The 13,463-nt window shown below is 35.2% G+C and overlaps 1 protein-coding gene across 5 annotated transcripts in view; it reads left to right on the top strand.

Moving 5' to 3' along the window:
• Positions 1-9,503, top strand: part of Plekhh2 (pleckstrin homology, MyTH4 and FERM domain containing H2) — a 107,254-nt gene extending 97,751 nt beyond the window's left edge. For 3 of the 5 annotated variants that reach the window (XM_021725863.3, XM_005324521.5, XM_078029286.1), the window contains 5 exons: positions 503-648; positions 1,685-1,814; positions 3,826-3,912; positions 6,003-6,140; positions 7,137-9,503. In XM_021725863.3, coding sequence (XP_021581538.1) covers positions 503-648; positions 1,685-1,814; positions 3,826-3,912; positions 6,003-6,140; positions 7,137-7,322 — 687 coding nt within the window. In that variant the 3' untranslated portion in view covers positions 7,323-9,503. Of the gene's footprint in view, positions 1-502; positions 649-1,684; positions 1,815-3,825; positions 3,913-6,002; positions 6,141-7,136 lie in introns of those variants that run through there. The other 2 variants (XM_078029287.1, XR_013429009.1) reach the window with 2 other exon arrangements.
• Positions 9,504-13,463: the final 3,960 nt, after the last annotated feature.

Below are 13,463 nucleotides of genomic sequence, written 5' to 3'. Positions count from 1 at the left end.
CCCCAACCTTTTTTTTTTTTTTTGTATCTTATTTAGAGACAAAGTCCCACTAAGTTGCTTAGGGTCTTGCTAAGTTGCTGAGGCTGGGTTTGAACTCAAGTTTCTCCTGCCTCAGCCTCCTGAGCCGCTGAGATTACAGGGATGCACCACCACACCCAGCTTTTTTTCATTTTTAACTTCTATTTCACCTTATTATTTGCAATAAAAACAGTGTCTTAAATAAAAATTTTCCTGTGTTATAGGCCTGTAGCAAACATTATTTGATGGTGATAGTAACTCAGGAAGATTAATGTAGAAATGGAACTGAAATGTACAAAGAATTCAAATGAAATTTAGCCTTAATAAAACTTATTATGTATTGTTATAAATTTTATAATCAGACAATCATGACACATAGATTTATGTGTTATGTGTTAAAAAAAGAATGTTTAGAAAAAAATTAAACTTACTTAAAAAATATTTTCAATACTCTTTATTTTCTCTCTTTTGGACTTCCAATTAGGTGGAGATTGGAGATTTTGAAAGACCTTTCTCAACTCCAGCAGGACAAGTTACCAATCAATGTAAAGCCAACCAAACTCTCAAACAAGTTATAGAGAAATTTTATCCTAAAGGGTACAGAGATGGCTGTTCTGAGGAACAGTTAAGGTAAGGATATATTTTTTACTTTACAGAGGGTAGAATCATGCTACATACAAAGTTTTAAAGGTGGGGAAGAAGTATGACCTTTCTCAAAATTTAAATACTGATAAGCCCCAAGAAGTTATAGCTATTTTCATTCCAGATGTGCTCAAATGCTTTAGAATTTATATTTAAATTTTTTAAATGGGTAAATAAAAGTGTGTATTTGTCATGTACAGTGTGTTTTGAAGTATGTGTACATTGTGGAATAACTAAATATTTTTTCCAATGAAAAAATTACCTTATGTGTGTTTTTCGTTTGATGTTATTCATTCTAGTTCAAACTAATAATGATAATGAATAAGAGAAAAAATGGCCTTGAAAAAGTTTAATTTTATGAAATGTTTACCAATTTCTTTTTAGAATAGTCCATTATAAGTAAATTGAAAAAAAATCTTACATAAGACTTTTAATATAAAATTTAAATTAAATTAATTTAGAGTCTCAGGTTTAGAGAATACAAAAGGCTGATTAGATTAAAAATGGAGCAAATTTGGTTTACCATGAGTTTTCCAAAATAGGAGCATTTAAGGTGAGTCTTTTCTGTGTGGTATGAATGATTGCCTTCAGAGTTTGATTTGAGAAGTTTATCCCTGCCTCCAACATCTCTCTAAGCTAAGAGTTGCAGTACCTAAAATTAGGGATTCATCTTCTTTGGGCTCTGCTTTTTGTACTTTTTTTTTTTTTAATGAAAATATTCCCAGGAGAAACTACTTTTTGAGCTAATTTCACAAAGATTTGATGCTAGCTATTCAGATGTTTAAAATTTACAGTCCAAGATATTAGATTATGTTGAAGACACAAAACGCATGAGAATTTGGTGAAAGAAATGCTCCAAAAAGAAGAAGGGGTGGACACTGGTGACAGAGTCACACAAGAACCGCTGTGCCTAGGTGTGCGGAGGTGGCACGGCTGGGCTTGGGTTGGCTCAAGGAGAGCTTCATCTTGGGAGGACAATAATTTGTGTTTCTGTGGTTTTGTGTTTGCCCTTTTCTTTTTTTAGGCAGCTGTACCAGCGACTGTCAACCAGATGGATGGCCCTGCGGGGACACAACGCGGCTGACTGTGTGCGCATTTATTTGACAGTAGCCAGGAAGTGGCCATTCTTTGGTGCCAAGTTGTTTCTTGCAAAAGTAAGAAAGAACGGAAGGGAAATGCATAATGAAAACCTCTGTGGGCACAGTCCACCAGATTTACCCCCAATTTGGTATATTTGGCTTTTTTTTTTTTTTAATGAGGAAATTCCCAACAATTTAGAGAAAACAACCAAGGGACACTAGGGAAAGGGCAGGAAGTGTTGTTTTCTTCTCCCCTCTGCTCAGCCTTTCCCCAGACTCCTGAGGCTAATCAGGAGCCGGCAAACAACAGCTGAAATCCTCTGTCCTCTCTTCATCCATCCATCCATCCTCTCATTCATCCTCACACTCATTTGCTCCCATATTTATGAAGTATTGACTGAGTCCTCTTTGGCAGGCCTTGAGCTCTAGGGCTACATGAACCCATGGTTTCTGATGAGTTGGAACAAACTTCCAGGACTGTTGCACTTAGCTTGGGCCAGTGTTGCAACAGCCCTGTCAACACAGCCCTGCCTGTGCCTAGATTTGAACTGTAGAACATTTTTGATGAATTTTAATTCTGACTTCACCATTGGAAGGACGATTGAATATCCTTTTCTGCTTTGACAACAGATTTTGTGCTTGCTGGCACAGAATATTAAATAATGATACTGTGCTTCAGAGTGCATGACCAGCACTTTTTTTCCTTCTTCTTTATAACAGGGAGACACTTCTTTTGTTTGCTTTTTGGTGGCCCTTTTGTGTTGTGTATGTGGTTAAATACCCATAACGTTAAGTTGACTATCTTAATCAATTTAAGTGGACAGTCCCATGCTATTAATTACCTTCACATTGTGCTGTCAACATCACCACCATCTACTTCCAGAACTTTAAAAAATCTTTCTGGCCTGAAATTCTATGCCCCCTGAACACTAACTGTCCATTCTTGTTCTTACCACGCAGCTCCTAGCAACCATCTTTATGTCTCTATGAATTTGACCATACTTGGAACCATCCATTTGTGGTTAGTTATTTGTTTCACTTGGGGTAATGTCTTTCAGATTCATTCATATTATACCCTATGTCAAAATTTTCTTTCTTTCTAAGGCTGAATAATATTCCATAATATATGTGTTTGCAAGTGTGTGTGTATATTCACATAAACATTTTGTTTATCCATTCAGCAGTTGAAGGACACTTGAATTAAATGGCTTTATTTTTAATATTTGCTTGCCTTTTGCTAACTGACCCTCAATAGGCTGGTAACCCAAGGTTTTTTATGTGTGAAATTCTGTTAAGTTTTACTATGTACAAATAATGCAAGATTCATCCCAATTCCTTATCTATAATCTTGATATTGTTTTATTAGACTTAAAAGAAGTAGTTAAGTTTTGTTAACTGAACAAAATAATCACTGTAAATTGCTCAAAAATATTTCTGGGTTTTAGTTGGATTTTTCTGGTGAGATTATTTTTGTTGATTCAATTTTATTGCTTTCGCAGTGAAAAATTGGTAGAAACTTTTAGCATTACTCATATTTTAGCATTACTCATTTCTTATTACAGTTGATCACAGTTACGTATTTTCTTTTTGTTTTTTGTTATACATTGATATCATATTTAATAAACTTTCAGATAGGTTATATTACTACAGTAATCTTTTTACATTGTAAGAGTACTTACAATGTACAATTACTATAAAGATTTATAAGAGCACTACATGCCTTATAAAGCACATCAGTATATTTTGGTTATCATAGAAACCCTCAAAACTCTTAGTCTCTTAAAACAAAAATAAGATCTAAAAATTATAGTTTCCACATGAAAGATAAGGAGATTGAGTCTTGAAGGGATTAATTAGCATATCCAAATTCACATGTTATTAAGTAGCAGATTTGAGCCTCAATGCCAGTTCTCCTACTATCAAATTCACTGCTTTTTCCAGTAGACCACACAACCTCTTCCCCAAGAGAGATTTTTAGTAATACATTTTTGTTTTTCATAATGCTATATGTTATATGACATTTAGATTGGGAAATATTTCTGTGCTTTTGCTTAACATTTATGACCACATTTTTAACTCTTTTTAGCCCATAACTCCATCCTCACTTGGAAATGCTTTCATGTGGCTGGCTATACATGAGAATGGTTTGAGCATCTTAGAATACAACTCCATGGTAAGATTAAGCCCTAAAGTGTTACATTGAATCCACTATTTCCATTGCTCAGTGTACTGTAAACAGAAGACAACACTCCTTAATCTGATTTTTCTCATGTTTAGATAGCATTATTCCTAATGAAGAGTCATTTTACAAATACAGCACTTTTATCTTTAAACCAAGATAAGATGGTTATCTATTGTGCATGATTAAATTGCAATCTTGGTTGTAATGGTGAAAAGAATATTTTTTAAAGAATTAAGAAAATTGTGTCCTGTGGAAAATAAAAATATTTAAGATATTATTAAAGTAGAAAGTTTAATGATCGAAGTTTAAGTTCAGTTCACTAAGGCTTCTATAACATAATTTCTATAATTTCCAATAATATCACCTCCCAGTTCACATGTACAGATACAAAAACTTAGAGATTTTCACATGATTAAAAGTAAAGCAAACCTGTGCTTTTTATATGTTCATGTATTTATCTGAAGTTACATTATTTTCTATCACATTTCATGTGTCAGATTACTTAGTTAAAAAAAAAAAATCTGGTGGGCAGGAATCGAAGGTGTCAGTGCAGTGGACTCTGCTCAGCTGATCCTTACATGTGCAGATTACTTTTAGGCTGTGCACATTTGAATTCTGTCTCTTAAACTGTTTTAGAAATGCATTGGAAAAAATGTGGGGCTCGGGTTGTGGCTCAGTGGTAGAGTGCTTGCTTAGCACTTGTGAGGCCCTGGGTTCAATCCTCAGCATCATATAAAAGTAAATAAAATAAGGTTAGAAAAAAGACAAGTGTCTAAAGTTTAAATTTCATATATTACAAAGGGTTGATTCCTCAACATGCACAAATGTCTTATTTATAAGACAATAAAAATATCATAGGGTTGAGGTGTAACTCAGTGGTAGAAGATATGGTCAACATGTGCCAGATCTTGGGTTCAGTCCCCACACCAAAATGGCGTGGGGGTGGGGAGAAAAGCAAAAGGAAGAAGAATCTTGTGAACAATACCAATAGGCCAATGGCCAACTCAATTCACAAAAGAGTCAATATTCAGTAAATATATTTTAAAATGTTAATTTCACTGGAAATTAAATGTGATTTAAAAGAATGATGATATCCAATGTTATTGGAATGTAGTGTTGAGAATATAAATGGTTATAACCTCTCTGAAGGAGATTTTTGGAAAAATTCTCAAAAATTGTCCTCACTTTTTAAGCTAGCAAGTCTTGGTGTTTAAAGGAAGGGTTATGTGCATTATGAAATATGTCCCCAAATATTACAAGATATAGACAAATTCCCTGCAATAAGTGATAAAAGACTGCAGTAGCCTGCTAACTAAAAGAGTTAGACAAGTGCATTTGTTGTCATGGAAAGATGTTCACAATATGTTAACTTTGAAAAAGCACAATGCTCACAGCATGCTTAATACTGCTTTTGTTTTTATACATAAAAGAATTCACCAATCAGGGTAAAACATAGATTTGCCAGTACAGCATTTGACCATTTTATCCATAAAGGGTGTCAGTTTCTTGTGGCTCAATCTCTTGTATAAGGAGATACCTGACAGAACATAGAACATATGAAAATAGCCAGGCATGGTGACTCAAGGATCAGAAGGCTGAGGCAGAAGGATCCCAAGTTCAAAGCTAGCCTCAGCAAGGTAGGGAGGCCCTAAGCAACTTAGCGAGACCCTGTCTCAAAATAAAAAATAAAATAGGCTGGGAATGTGGCTCAGTGGTTAAGCACTCCTGAGTGCAATTCCTGGTTTAAAATATATATATATGAAAATATATTAATAGTGATTTGCCACTGGATGCCAAATACAAGTGGTTTTTTGTTTTCTTCATAGTTTCTAATTTTTCTGAAGTGAATTTTTTCAGCATTTAAATGTACTTTAATTGTAAAAGGTAGATGTTGCCTAAATAAACTTAGTACCACTACTATCTATTTTAGATCAAAATAGATTTGATTTTAGAAAATACTTTTTGCATTATGCCATAAGTAATTAATATTAGCATTTTAGTGGAGATAGATATATTACCCATTTCTCATCTTTCTCTGAACATAAAAAGCATATAACATTTACTTTTTCTTTCCTTTGAAGAGGTTAATAGTCAGCTATGTGTACAAAAGTCTTATGACCTTTGGAGGTTTTCAAGATGATTTTATGGTAGTCATTAACAATACACATTCAAAAGACAAATCAACAGAGAAATTACTTTTTGCCATGGCAAAACCCAAGGTGAGTAGAACTCTTTCTGCTACCTTTTTTTTTTTACACTAGTTCTTTAGTTCCTTTTGTACTAAAACAGTCATTGAGCAAAAACGATTCCAGTTGGGAAAACATATATTACTTATAACTTAACCACCATGGGTCTAGTCAGTCTTGTTTCTTTGTCTAAAAAAATAGTATGATACTACCTACGTCTTTTAGCTTATATACTTAATGAAGGAGGTTTACAAAGTTCTTAGCCCAGTACCTAGTAAATAGAAGGTTCAAAAGAAATGGCCGCAGAGTAAGTGATTGTTGTCAGGTACTTTATACATATTCTCTTACTGGGGATTATTTGCTTTATGGACTCATTAAAGAAAAGATCAGAGTTTTATCATTAAAATCTACTTGTTCCTTTACTGTTTAGAACAAATTGTATATTTTTAATGTCTCTTTTAAGTGAAAGCCAGCAAATAAAAGGGCAACATTCTAACATGCAATTCTGTAGTCCAAAGAATGAGAAATTGGCTTTCATAAAACTTTATCTTAAAATCATCAAATAAAAGAGACTTTCTTCAAAATCTGAAGCTTAAAAAAAATGGCAGATCTCTTTCCTAATTAAGATTACTTAAGTGGAAGCAGTTCATGATCAAGTGCCAAAAATTGAAGCATGCTCAGTCATTTAGTTTGAATAAAGCATTAATCTGTATGATGGACTGAACTTCTTGATTCATATATTCATCAATGTGGCTTTAAGTTAATTGAAAGATTGGTGGCTAACCTTCTCATTTCCGAATATTGCCACTAAACTCTAATGTTTTTTTGAGATTCATTCTGTCTGCTGATTTAAGTAATGGGAACATGGGACGGTACCTTGATAGTGCCCGGCAGGTAAAAACTCCACTGTGTGATCTACAGAGAAGGGGATTCTGGAAGGCTGGGCACTTGCGAATAGCCAACCCTTTACTCCCTTGTCATCTGTGCGAACATCTCAGGAACATAATCATTCTGCTTTTCTTGCTTTAGATTCTTGAAATCACTCTTTTGATCGCCAGTTACATCAACAACTTCCATCAACAGAAGGCAGCGTTTCACCACCTCTCCGCTCCAGCCCTGCTCTCAAGCAGGACCCAGGGACCCCAAGCCAGGGCCATGGGAAGCCAGCTCCTCCTTCCAAGCAGCAGGCCCACCAAAGGCCCCACCCTTTTATGAAGGCTCCGGAGCCTGAACCTTCAGTCCTTGCCTCTATGATGGCTTCACTGGCTGACAGCAAGCTGATTCACTCCAGCCATGTGGCACCCACACACTAGTATCCAAACTTCAGCAAAAATAGGGGTTACTCTCTCTTATCTGATTCTTAAATATTCAAATAGCAATAAAACATGAACATACAATTTGCCAACATGTTCATTTTCTCTTAAATAGGTTAAAACTTGGTCATTTCTCCCCGTCTTCCTAGCTATCAGAGGCATCAAGCACTGTAGCTTTTCTTTTATTTTTTTTCTTTTGAATATTCTGGCCATCTTTAGAAAGAGAGATTCCAAACTCTTACTCTGTGTACCTGTTGAGTATTTGGAAAAGCTCCCTGCCAAAAATGTAAGTACTGTAATTAAATGTGCTCTTTATTAATGAGGTGGTATTTGGAAAGGAACAGAGTGCACAGTGTAAGAAACAGCTGCATGTGATGTGGAGGGGTAAATTTTTAGAGCAAGTGCAATAAATTTTGTGGCTCTGTGAATCATTACATGAAAAAACAGGAGTTAGGTAACCAGACCCTCCTGTGTGGTATTAGAAAGTATACCCTGTCGCCTTCGCAGATCACTGGAGTGTAAAGTTTAAAATGAGGCAGTGATTCCTGACATTCCTTGGCTGTCAGCATAGCACAAGTTCACTGGAATATTGCTCGCATTTCCTTGCATTTGGTACGGGGTCAACTTGACCTTGCTTTGTTCAATAATATCTTTGAAAACAAAGACAGTCCTTAAAGCTTGCCCCCTCACATACTCCTGAGAGTTTGAAAATATATTCCCCAAATATTTGTTGGAAATTTTGAGAAAAGAGAAATAGAAAAAAATTCTTCTATCAAAGGAGATAAAATTTTAGTTGAAAGAATATTGAGATGTATGACTTTACTAGGTTGGGTAAGTGGCCAGTACATTGCAGTATGTGTCAAAACAATGTAATGAGGATTCATGATAAAAACGAAACTGTGATAAGACATGAAAATGATATTATAGAAATGTTTAACTGTAATAGTAATCATGAGTATACTTAATTTTATTTATGTGTAGAATATTCGTATTTATTTTGGACATATTTATCACTTTTGTGTCATTGTTTTTAACCAATTTGAGAAAAATGTTAGCTGCTGAATTACTTTGCTGGCAGAGTCCTTGTATTTCTTCTTTGCTGCTTTCTCCCCATGGTAATGTACTGTTCCCACACTCAGCCTTCCATCCTTCGAAGGAGCAGAGGCAAGAAATACATTACTTAAGGAATAGTGTACTTTATTGGAACAACAAATAGAAGCTTTTAAAGCCTCTGTAGAAATGGATTTCCATTGTCCATTTCCTCTATATCTTTTGAGCCACAGCTACTCACTGAATAAATAAATTAGTTTTTTAGAGTAAACTGATTACCAATTTGGGGTGACTCTGAGGAGTCTTTTGGCTGGGACACAGAATTTCTGAGCTCCCAGAAAACCATTTAATAATCATTAGTTGATGAGCCTGGGGTCTTGACAGAACTGTTACTAAGGTGTGAGAACTTTATTCTCAGGCAGTAGTTCATTCATTCACTATCTGGTAAACTCCCCTCTCTTAGCACCCCCAAATTTTCTAATTTAAAAATAAGTAGTAAAGGCTTAGCTTAAACTGTAGTACCTTATTCTTGGCATTTATTTTTGATAGAGCAGAGATAAAATATTTTGATGGAAAGAAATCAATTTTCTGTAACTGATGATGTGAAAATTTTATTTTCTGGAAAATTACTTATATAGCCATTTAAAAAATTCAAAGTATGTTATTATGATTGGTTACATGAGAATAGTGTTTCATGTTTAATTGTAATATTTGTCTCCTATCATTTTCTTCCCTTTCAATCATAATAAATGATTTACAAAACCCATTTTGAGCATTATCTTTTGAATAATCTTCATGAAATACCTAATGTTTTCATTGTCAAAGCTGAGGTGTTCTACCAGTGAAAATGGTAGTTATTACCTCCTTCTCTTACATTCATGCTTTGTCTTCAATGTTGCTTTGTTTTATACCTATAAAAGGAAACTGTTTTGGCACATTGTAATATTAATAGATATGTATGCATATTGATAAATGAATAGAAATTTTGGTTTTCCCTGATTTCATAATAAACTCTTTATGGGAGTTTATGTCACTTAGGTGAGTTTAATGGACTGTTTCTGAACATTTATTTTAAACATTCTGGACTGTGTGTGTTCACGATTGCCCATGTGCCCTTCAAATCAAATACTGCCACAGTTTGGAAATGGATTCAACTCTCAATTTACAAGAGAAGTTAGTCACAACTTATAAAGACACTTTGTTACAGAATATGTTTTTGGAAATTTTTTCCATAGGAAAAAAATATGGTGTTCAGTATGGTGGTACACGCCTGTAATCCCAGTGACTCAGGAGGCCAAGGCAGAGGATCCCACGTTCAGAGCCAGCTTCAGCATCTTAGTGAGGCCCTAAGCAACTTAGAAAGATCCTGTCTCAAAAAATAAAAAACAAAAAAACAAAACAAAACAAAAAAAACGATCCAGGGATATGACTCAGTGGCTAAGCATTGCTGGGTTCAATCTCTAGTACAAAAAAAAAAAAAAAATTAAAAAATGATCAGGTTTCTAGAAGATACTTTTGACTCATAATTGAACTTAAGTTTATCTTTTTTTAATACCCATGCCCAATGTTTTTGTTACAGTATTGTTTATTTTTATGTGGTGCTAAAGATCTAACCTAGGGCCTCACACTGTCAGGCAAGTGCTCTGCTACTGAGCCACAGCCCTAGCCCCAGCCCCTGAACTATAATCTTGAAGTACTAACACCACAGACAACCATATTTCTCTAGTTAAATATCTACGTTTTTCTGGGGTGCCAAGAATATGTCCCCTACCCCATCCACCTACCTCCCAGCCTCAATGGAATCTGTCCCCTAAGGGCTGAAGGGCTATGGGCTGATTTCTCAGGTGAAGAGGTATCGGAATTGGGGAGGGGAAATGAAGAGCAGGAATAAGCTGGTAGGGAGGTTTCTTTGCTATTATATTTGGCAGAAATCACATCTCTTCTCACATTTTGCCACACTCTCTTTTCACTAAAAGTAGGACTTTACTTCAATAAGAGAACTTTTCCCCCTTTAATGTAATTAAGGTAAGTCACACATAGATATTTAGGGTGAAGCAAATTTCCCCATTTTTTCAGTGTGACCAAGATGCAGTTTTCTTGGGCATTTAAAAGGGAAGGTCAGACCTATACTGAAGCGTTGGTGGGTCTGGTGGGAGGCTGGGTGAGGAGATGAGATCAACAGTTGCATCAAACTGTGATTTTATTTGTTGAATTTAATATTACCTAAATTGAAATAGTTACAATAACTCTAGAGGCACCTTTATTATCAACATCAACCCCAAAACCTTCTCCATGTGCTTTATAATTATTTTGCAGGACAATTAAGAAACAAAACCTTAACTAGGTAAATATCTATTAGCAAATAACTCCAAAATAAGACACAAATGTTCACCCATATGCATCTGAACTACTTCCTTCTCAGTGCTTTGCCAACATAATCTGCTAATAACAGGGAGTGGGTGATCTTTTTCTGTAGGTTATATCGTGGTTCTATTATAGTTAGATGACTTCATTAGCAGTGTCTGTGGCAAGAGAAAATGAATCCCCTCTCTATGTGGCTCTAATGAATTACCACGAACAGTCTCTAGGAACTGAATGTTGGGTGCTACCATAGAAGATGGCTTCGAAGCTATCAAATTAAATTTCTGGAAAATGTTGCAAAGTCCGGAAGAGTTGCCTTTTGTGAGAGAAAAGTTTATAGAAAGCGTATAACTTCTAAAAAGCTGGAAGAGAGTTTTTACGAGTTTTGGATAATGCACAGATGCTGGATGATATCTCAAACTCGCCATGTCCTCTATGCCTGTTCTCTGCTGTGCCCCCAAGAGTTGGTGAAAAGGGTCACCACTGGGCTGTGGCTGTGGCTCAGTGGTAGAGCATGGGTGAAGCTCTGGGTTCAATCCTTAGCACCACATACAAAAAAAAAAAATAAGCAAATAAAATAAAGTCATGCTGTCCATTTACAGCTACAAAAATTAATTTTTTTTAAAAAAAGGATCACCACTTCATCAATGAGAAAAGCAATTGACTTTTCTCCCTTTTCCCAAGCCTCACTCTCTACTGTCTAGGAACTATATAAGATAGCCTCTTTTTGATGTAAATTCCAAAATCAACTTGAACTGACTTAGACAAAAATGAAAAACTCATTTTTATCATTCTTATAACAAGGATCCTAGGATGTCTCATATAATCAAAGGGAGAGCTGAACAGTAAAATCATAAGATCAGGACACAGATGACCCCTGGAGGTAATCAGAGCCATGAAACATGTCAGAACTTTCTCTTCCTATCCATGGGTATCTGCTTCATGTTCTCTAACAACAAAATAACATCTTCATTTAACAGAGCAGGAAGGCTAACTTCCTTCAAAAGGGAATGATTTGCTTTTTCCAATTCTGTTTTGAAAAATTCCAATCATGTTAGGTGTTTACTCTAAACCATCTCAAGCTTAACAGTAGAAAAATGCCTAAGTAAATTATGAAAAAAAACTATATTGCAGAATATTATGCAGCCATCAATATTATGTTTTTAAAAAATGGGGAAATAAACATTTAAAATAAGGTTACTAATTAACTTTACAGTATAATCTCAACTTTAAGAATACAACTAGAATGAAGCACATCAAAATGTTTACTAGCTATTCTGGGGTAGACTCATTTCTTCCTCTTCATTTTTTCTGTGTGCTATTTTTTCCCCAAAAAAGGATTATACAACTTTGAAAACAAATGGGGAAATGTAAAAACTCTGTTAATTTCCCACCTATCCTTAAAAGCCTCCACATGGTCTTCTAAACACCAGAAAACATCCTTCACACAAATGCAAAAAGTTATCTCATTGAAATTAAGGTGGGGGTGAGGGGGCTGGGGTTGTGGCTCAGCAGTAGAACATTCACCTAGCACGTGTGAGGCCCTGCGTTCAATCCAGGGCCAGGTATTGTGTCCAAATACAACTAAAAAAAATAAATATTTTAAAAGAAATTAAGGTCTCAACATGGCACACTCTTTTTTAAAATCTTATTTGCCTTCTCATAACCAACATGGTAAAATCCAGAATGGCAAGATCCTTCACAGTAGCCATATGATAATGACAAGAATATATATTTATCTTATTTTTTAAAACTCATAATCTTTCCCTGCTTAAAGTATCAGAAATTGAGATTCAGAAAAATCAAGTAATTTACCCATTATGGCAATATGGTAACTTAGCTAGTATGGCTGAGTCAGGAGTCGAATCTAGGTCCATCTTACTTCAAGCTTATGTTCTTGGACATCACACCTTAGAAACAGCCAAAATATAGAGTGTTGGAGCAAAAGTATCTCCTTCAAATATTTAGGCCATCTTGGGCAAGACAGCCTGGGTCAAATTCAACATTCAAACAACAGGTCAAATACTATCAGGGACATGACTGTCTCAACAACTCCTTCAGGCATAATTAGCCACTTTTGTTCTCATATAATTTTTCTGTACCTCTAATACAAAGCCTACATCATTTGCTTCCTTGGGTTATAATTATAATGAGCTCTGTATAACTTTCTGGAGAGTCAGGATGTTGTCTTACTCTATTTTCCTTACTCTCTATAGCAGAGGGCCTGCGTGTAGTAACAATCCAATGTTTATTATTGATCTGGAGATTCCTGGAGCTCTATGAAAAGACCACTAAGTTCAAACAAAAATCATCTCCATTTACAAAGTAAATGATATATGTAGGAGAAGCCCATGCTTAACTCATTAAGTGCTATTGCATAAAACATGATAGAACATTCTGAAAGTTGGAAAACATTAAAAATCACACGCCTTTAAGGCTTAAATATTCTTTGTTTCTACTAAATTACTAAAAAAAATAGCTCAAGATATTGTTTCACTCTCTATTCCCAAATCATGTCTATTGGGGACAGAAAAGTAAAAACTAAGAGCAGAGAACCCTGAGATACAGTCGGCAATCAATAGATACTTTAAAAAAAAAAAAAAGCAACACTTCGTGCCCAGAAACCATAGGT

The sequence above is a fragment of the Ictidomys tridecemlineatus genome, chromosome 12 (assembly GCF_052094955.1).
Source record: "Ictidomys tridecemlineatus isolate mIctTri1 chromosome 12, mIctTri1.hap1, whole genome shotgun sequence".
Classification (NCBI taxonomy): Eukaryota; Metazoa; Chordata; class Mammalia; order Rodentia; family Sciuridae; genus Ictidomys; species Ictidomys tridecemlineatus.
This window is presented reverse-complemented; position numbering and strand designations above follow the sequence as displayed.